General features: G+C 34.0%; 1 protein-coding gene and 1 non-coding gene across 3 annotated transcripts; one reads left to right on the top strand and one right to left on the bottom strand.

Moving 5' to 3' along the window:
• Positions 1–592: 592 nt before the first annotated feature.
• TRNAS-CGA lies at positions 593–674 on the bottom strand. The gene has a single exon. It is a non-coding gene; the product is annotated as a tRNA-Ser (tRNA).
• Positions 675–2,061: 1,387 nt separating this feature from the next.
• Positions 2,062–7,541, top strand: LOC113763308 (protein MID1-COMPLEMENTING ACTIVITY 1-like). 2 transcript variants are annotated; one of them, XM_027307077.1, is made up of 7 exons: positions 2,062–2,451; positions 2,723–3,057; positions 3,162–3,247; positions 3,463–3,534; positions 3,810–3,916; positions 6,618–6,711; positions 7,158–7,541. In XM_027307077.1, exons 1-7 carry the CDS (start codon positions 2,071–2,073, stop codon positions 7,208–7,210), a joined length of 1,128 nt encoding a protein of 375 aa, XP_027162878.1. In that variant the 5' UTR covers positions 2,062–2,070; the 3' UTR covers positions 7,211–7,541. The 2 variants fall into 2 exon arrangements, with proteins under 2 accessions (XP_027162878.1, XP_027162877.1); XM_027307076.1 differs by having other exon boundaries at positions 3,144–3,247.
• The last annotated feature ends 437 nt before the right edge of the window (positions 7,542–7,978 follow it).

Raw genomic sequence — 7,978 nt, 5'->3', positions numbered from 1 at the left:
GATTAGTTAATTGGTACACTCTATTTCACCAGGTATAAGCAGTCAAATACCTGAATTAGATTTGGTCGTCACAATTTTCTGAATCGAGTTTTTTGCTTTATCCAATTCCTCTTTAATCCTTATCTCTTCAATTTGACAATCTTTTCTTAAGACCGGGAGCAATTGATCCTTTTAACTCGGTCTGATGACCAGAATCACTACTTTTCTTTTAATCCCCCAAGCCCAAGTGCTATACTTTTGTATGTTGGCAATGTTGTGGGGTTTATCAAAGGCATGAAGCCAGTTATACATAACAATGAGTGTTAGTTCTGTTTGGATCCACTCTTCTTCTAACTGTTCTATTTTACTGAACTTTTCGGCTTCTAAAAAATGCCCCATAAGGCTACAATTTGCCAAAAAGCATCTACTTCAAGTAACTGTTTTATGTAGAAATTCGTTTATAAAAGTCAATTGCAAAGAGTCTCTTTTTCCAAATCACGTGAAAAAGTAATAATAATAACTTTTAGATAGAATTTGGCAAAAAGAACTTGCAAAGTATTTCGCCAGTTGGTGTCATGCAGCTGACGGTGGGTGGAGGAAAATGTATTAAACTCGTCGACAGCAGGATTCGAACCTGCGCAGGCAGAGCCCAACAGATTTCGAGTCTGTCTCCTTAACCACTCGGACATATCGACGATCTGGTGTAAGGATGACTAATTCATGACCCCAAGGTTAAGAACTTTGCGCTTCATTTTTGTATCCAATCCATCCAGCCTTCATTTTTTTTCCCATTGATATGGTAAGGTAACAGTTTCGATGTCCTGCATATATCTGTCATTAACATCAGTGTTCCTTCGAGTAAGTCTGCATACGGATCTCGAATAAATTAAGCTGTCTTTGTTAATACACGACCATGTAGAGTATATTAGGCAGAATGCTCCTCTCTTCTTAATTCTTGTGTGGGATAATTTCAGAAACCTCCCATAAAATTTGTCATAATATCACTCAGCTCTTCTAAACTTTTTAAAGTCTTACTTACCTCCCTTATCAACTTGGCAAGACTAAATATTCCTATCAAATGTCACAAATTGACAACATTGCCCTTGCTCTTAATAACTATTTAACCAAAAAGCTAAAACAAAATAAAATTTTAAAACCGAAAAGTGTAAATTAGAAAAAAATTGCTAGCTAATAATGGTCTGTATTTCTTTATATTGGAATTGTTGTGGGGAGTAGCAAAAGACATGGATAAATTGAATCTAATCAAGGTCAACCACTTATGAGGATTTTGTTGAGTAATTAATACCTTAAAAAATTTCGTGAACAGTTAAGATTACAATTAAGGAAGTCAAGATATTTGTTGGAAAAATATGTTTAATTCATGGTGTAGTTTATTAGGGAATATAGAAAACTAAAATAATTTCTTCATACGTGTGAATTTTTCAAGGTGTAAATTATTTTTTGTTTCAATACAACTAAAATAAATAATTTATGTCAAGAAATTTACACCTTATAAAATTTTAACCTTATTTTATTATTGTTGTAATAAATTTCATAAGTAGGATAACATAAGGGCATTATTGGAATAAAAGTTGTATCTTTCTTATATTTCTTCCAAAGGAGCTAAAATGTTACAATAAAGGTCAATTTAAGGGATATAAGTGAGATTTTTAAAATTTCAAGGGAACTGTGTGATATTATAAAAAACCTCGGGGGAGGTTTCTGAAATCATCCTTCTTGTGCTAAATAGCGTCGCACTTTAGACCGCGTAACCAAAAGCTTAGCGCAGTCGCCATCTCGAGCCTTCAGAGTTGGACAAATGAGTCAGTAAACAAGGCAATAGAGGGCAAAAGGGTAATACTAATGTACCATGACAGCAGCCAAAGTTGTGCAATCATGAAGTTAGACCAGAAAAAGGCAATCACGCATCACTAATCACAGCCTAAAGGTATGTATAAACATCTAAGATGAGAAGAAAAACTAAAAAATTAAATGCTTCAACTATGAGTTTATCATGTACTAGTATTCTTATAAAGAAGGAAGTAAAATCACATTTCCAGTTTCGGTGCCAGACTCTTATAATATATTAACATGGAGGGCACTGGAAAGGCAACAAGAGCAGACGCGATGGGCTTGATAAACCTCATAACAACAGCAGCCAGAAACGCTATAACGCACAAGAACAACTGCCAGCAGCTAGCAGATCATGTGAGGATGATTGGAAACTTGCTGGAGAAGCTCAAATCTACGGACCTGATGAAACTGGCGGCCACTGCTGAGCCATTGGCGCAGCTTGAGGAAGCCCTGAAAAAAGCCCTCGACTTGGTGGAGAATTGCAGAGATAAGAGCTATCTGTACATGATTTCATTGGGGTGGAACGTTGTCTATCAGTTCCGCCAAGTGCAAGACGAGATTGATCGTTACCTCAAGCTCGTTCCTTTGATTTCTCTTGTCCACGAGTTTAGGCTTCAGGTATGCCTACTATTTAACTGTGCAAAAAAAAAAAAATGCATTCTTTCTTATGGCGAATATTTAGTGGCCAAGAATTCAGGAGAATCGACTTTGATTCTTGAATATTCAGCTAAGTTGTACTTATATCGTAACATAGGATATCATTCCTCCTTTCAATTAAGGGAGGAAAAATGTGCATCGAAGCCAACTATCGTTTTATTCCTCCGTCCCAGTGCTATTAGACCATTAGTGATGGAAATTTCTATACAAATAACATGTGAGCATATAACAGAATGTAAAAGAGAGCTTGGAGGCAATTGAAGAGGATCATAAGGAGTATACCCTGGATGAAGAGGATGTAGAGGCCCAAAACGTCATTCTCAAACCCGATCGTTCCAAGAAAGATGCGAGTGTGTTGGAGAAGTCACTGTCTCGTAGGTATCCTGATTTGCAAATCCATGAGGCCCTCCAAGAAGAGAAAGATAAGCTGCTGTTTGAACTGCACCGGTTAAGGGAGAATAATGATCCAAAGCAGTACAGAGTGATTGAGCATCTCATTGATGTTACTGAAAATGTGGTCAATGTGCCTGCTCTCGCCCTCAATTTGCAACCTTATATTGAACCCGGGTAGTTGTTGTCTTGTTAGGATTAGGATCTGTGAAAGTCTATTACGAGTACTAGTATTCATTATCTTCATGGTTAATTCATTACAGTGAAACATCTGATCCTAGGTGGGAGTCAACCAAATTAAGGACGGATGCAGATGGATCAGAGTGGCAGGCTGATCTCTTCGAGTGTTGCAGCGAACCTTGCTTGAGTAAGTTGTCAGAACATCTTCTCAGTATTTAGCTAATGAACCGTGGCAAGGAATTGCATACAAGGTATAATTCACTTGCTGAAGTGCTCACAAGTTACTACCTTGATCATTAAACTTATGGTCGTTTCTCTTACCTTCTGATGGATCTTATTTGTGTTTGCAATCTTTATTCTGATAGTCAGCTATTTGTTTGACTTTTACATTTATGCACACAGGCATGAAGGCCTGCATCTACCCCTGTGGAATCTTTTCTAGGATAGCTAATGTGGTGTCATGTGGGAAAATAAGTAAGCTTAAATTTCTGCCGAAGTTTGTTACTTTAACAATGTAGTTATCAATTCAGCATGAAAACCACTATAATGACGAAAATACAGTTCCGTCTCCAAAAACATTTCATGAAACTGAGAAACTTCTTTCACTGGACACTCTTAGAAAAAGAAACTTGCATGAGGAAGAGGGAGTTATATACTGTAGGCATGCTTTCTGTTATGTAGATGCCTCACCTACTTGTAATGTGTAGTAGAATTAACTACGGTCATTTCTATAACATCTCTGCCGTCAGCTCGTGAAGAAGCATTAAACAATCTGATGGCCTACTCCCTCTTCTGTGGTTGTTGCTGTTATACTTGTTGTATAAGAGGAAAAGTTAGGAAGCTTTTCGGCATTGAGGTACTCATATTTACCTTGAAGGTCTTAATAACATCCATATGCTTGAATAAGTTTGCTCTAGCAGCCAGCGGAAACAGAAATCTTTACTTTCCCAAAATTCTATCTACAGTGTAGTGACTGATTGAGGATGCTTGACTTCTGCTGCTCCATTGTTTTACTGGCGCCTCCCTCTCTTTATTGCACTTCGAGAAATACCTAGAGTAGTCGTTACATCTTTTATAAAACCTCGACTCAACATGTTATGTAACACTATAGTTCTGTATGTTCTTGTTATAATTTTCATAACTAGCAGCATATAGTTCGAGATTACCAACTAAATATCATACTCATTACCTATTAAGTCATAATACGCCTTACTGATGTGCAACAAATTATCCAATTTGGTTAATCCATCAACTCAAGTTCCTATAGGCTTATAACTCCATGGGGCTGCAGGAGACAAGTTGTAGTTAGGAATATGGACTATTCTAAAGCACTAAGAAATCGAAGGGATTGGTTATCCAATTGAGATGGTTGACTTCATATACGAACACTAGAGGTACCTCGGCTGTGCAACGCACAGCCAGGGCCCTCTAGAACATTAGTTAAATACATAGTAACAAATGTTTTAGTACATAATGAATAGAAATATAGAAAAAAAATTAAGTATAAAAACAATTAAAATTTGCTGTGAAAAAAATTTCATATATAAAGTTAACCCCAATTTATTGTGATTTGGAAAAAGAATTTTTAACCAATATTATGTGTAGGTAATAATACCAAAAAAGAAAAGAAAGCAAATCCATTATGAGTGCATTATCGGTTTAATAGCAGCATAGTTTTAGTTGTAATTAAATAAAGAGTAGTCATAATGTTTCTAACATTTTAATAATTAGAAAAAATATAGAAAGCCACAATAACCAGTCACTATCTTCAACATCAATAAAAAAAAAATACAAACTTGCATATTTTTCTTTCTTTTTTGAGAGAAAGAGCGAGTTAATCTATCCATTTAAATCATGTCTAATAGCATTACAAATAGATGAAAACATTATCTAACCAAATAGTTATAGAATACGTATAGCAAGTTAAAATAAAAACATGAATTGCCATATTTGTAAATCTACATATGCAAATTCAAATCCAACAATTTGTTTGATTGCAAATATGTCTTCTTAATCAAAATAGAATTTTCTAATAATATTTTGTAGAGTGACACTCTAAACTAAAAACCTCAATACTAACTTCCACCACCAAATGCATTCTTTTGAAAATTGCAATTGTTTTAGCTAGTCAAATCGACAAAATATTATTAACTTCTTTAGCCAAATAGTAATGATATGTCCAGTTCTATGCCTAACAATCATCTCAAATTCTAATCACATTATCTATCATTATGGGTAATAAAAAGGGATAAGAGTACAAAGTCATATAGAACCAGTTTAAGTAAAAGATTCTGAAATCTAATTTTGCACTTCTTTTATTTCCAAGCTATCATTTGCTAAAATTAAAACCATGAAAATAAACTACCTATTATGGATACAAGCTAGTCATTCAAAATGTTGAATGAAGAGATATAAAATATTATCTTCACATTCTAAATTGCTAGCCACAACAATTATTTTACCCGTCATCCACCTTATCCAGTTTATAAGCACTTTTCACAATTAATAAAACTTTATATAAATTAAAATATAATTACCTATCCATAAATTAAGAGATTCTGGTTAATTTTTAATTTAATAGGCATCATTTTTTTCTTTCTGATCATCGTTTACCTTGGATTTTCATTTATTAGATTTTTTTCTCCTCTACTGTAGTACTATCACCCTATTATCAAATAACAATTTTAATAAATAAAAAATTAGAATTAGAATGAATCTGCATAATGGTGTTATTTATTTTATGAGGGAAAAGTAGTTACAATTCTTTCATTGTTAGCTTAAAAATTCTTCATGTAATCACCACCCGTCTTGTTGTCAGTCTTTTCCAAAAATAAAAAGATCAAAAAGTATTTTCAGAATAAATAAAATATAAAAAACTAAAAAAAATGTTTCTTTAGATTTGGGAAAAAATATTCACAGCATCACATACCTATTTTGGGCAGAAAAGAAAGTCACATGAAGAAGAAATAGGTGAGAAAAGCAATAAGCAAAGGTTGCAGATCAAGACGCAAAAAATGAGAAAAAAATATCAAATAATATATACCAAAAAGAGACATTAAAAGTAGAAGATCATGAATCATAATTATTGGACTATGGAAGAAAGGAAATATCAAACCCATTCTTGATCTCCGATAATGAAATCATTCATTTAGTTAATTATGGACAAAAATGAAAGAAAATGCATCAACTAATCCAATAGAGAAAAAATATAATAAATGATTAATTAGGATGATAGGGAAAAAAACGGAGTACAAAGTGGAAACTAAATAACAAACTTGCAGTCTACATGAGGATTTGTTTAATTATCTTTAATCAAAAAGGAGAAAGGAAATAAAGTGAACAAAAGAAAAAACAAAGCAAAATGAAGAAAAGAAAAGGAATGGGCCACGTGTCAAAATGAGAGGAATCCACTTGGCAATAATTGGAGTTGCTATAGTAACTTCACTTTCTTCTTATATAATAGGTAGATTTTTGGTCACCTTTATTTGATTAGCAACAGGATAGTTGGATTTTGAACATTTACAACCATAAAAGGCATTGCTGATTCTGTTTTGCAGGGAGGCTCATGTGATGATTTCTTAACTCATCTAATGTGTTGCTGCTGCGCTCTGGTCCAAGAATGGCGTGAGCTTGAGCTGAGGGATTTTGAAGGTTTGTCGTTTACTTGCGTGGTCAAACCTCAAAGTAAAGCCTAATCAATTAGCTTTTAAGTATCCAACCAAAAGCATAAGTCTCCTTAATTGTTATAGAATTTGATGTTTTCAATTCTGTCCAGAATTGCAAATGGAACACGAGTCTAGAAGAGGCCAATTTATCAGTGAAAGGACAAACGAAATATGTTTTAGATTAAACTCAAAACTGATTAACAAGGCATGTCAATCGGGTCCACTGTCAGGATAATATCATGCTACTAGTTTATAACGGATTGTTGCATTGGTCTCTCCTCTATATTTAGGGCTGTGAATTTTCTGAAAAGGCAGCTTCTCCTCTGTTTATTTTCCATTGAGAAACTGGGAATTAATATAATTCATGAACTCCTTATATGTTCTTCAGCTGAACATGTCTTAACAATTTAAACTTCCAAGTCTTAATTACAGGTTGCCAAAGGAGGAAAAACATCGCACCACCGTACCAGTGTATGAATCCTTAGAAGAAGTTTTTTCGGAGCTTTAAGTTCAAGCTTCCAGCTTAAAATTGTATCTGTCTCCGTCCTAGAGAACCAATTTTCCATTGGCTTGCGGTGGTTCAATTTCTTCTTCTTTGCAAGCATCCACACTTGACTAAAAGTAATGTTGTGCTAGTAGTTTATTAGCTTTTGCAGAAAATGTAAGGCCAATTATTCCGGTATAGAGAATTAGAGATGGGCAAAAGAAGAAGAAATAGTTGAATGGGTTGGCCGGGGATTCATTGTGCACTGAGCTGCAATTCTCCACTCTTATGTGATGTCAAATTGTCAAGGGTAAAATACAAAAAAACTCTCTGTGATAAATCTAATACACAAAAAAGTCCCCCTTAGTTTCAAAATATATATCACGACACTTCGTTGTTTGAATTAAATTGTAAAGGTGACGGAATTTGTTAAATTTAATGAAAATGATTTATTGGAATCTAAAAAAAAAATTCATACGTAAATTTTAACAAATGTACATGTTTTACCTCTTAACCTTCAATTCTCTTTATTTAAAGAATAAAATAAATGATTTTTTTGACTTGTTTTTTATTTAACTATATGAGGGCCTTTTTGTTATTTCATTCATTTCCGTTAAGTTTAACGGATTTCGTCACCTTTACAATTTAATTTAAAGTACGGGATGTCGTATTGTATATTTTGAAATCACGATGGATTTTTCTGCGTATTAGACTTACCACTGGAGTTTTTTTGTTTTTACCCCAATTGGCAATCATGTCAGAAGGGCAC

This window comes from Coffea eugenioides, chromosome 2 (genome assembly GCF_003713205.1).
Source record: "Coffea eugenioides isolate CCC68of chromosome 2, Ceug_1.0, whole genome shotgun sequence".
Taxonomy (NCBI): domain Eukaryota; kingdom Viridiplantae; phylum Streptophyta; class Magnoliopsida; order Gentianales; family Rubiaceae; genus Coffea; species Coffea eugenioides.
The sequence above is the reverse complement of the archived record's forward strand: the minus strand, read 5'-3'. Positions and strand labels throughout refer to the sequence as shown.

Excerpts from the sequence above, each read along its gene's own strand:
- LOC113763308 (XM_027307076.1), top strand. The coding sequence starts at position 2,071 with ATGGAGGGCACTGGAAAGGCAACAAGAGCAGACGCGATGGGCTTGATA. Across the intron at positions 3,058-3,143 it reads CAACCTTATATTGAACCCGG|TGAAACATCTGATCCTAGGT; the intron begins GTAGTTGTTGTC and ends AATTCATTACAG. Across the intron at positions 6,712-7,157 it reads TGAGCTGAGGGATTTTGAAG|GTTGCCAAAGGAGGAAAAAC; the intron begins GTTTGTCGTTTA and ends TCTTAATTACAG.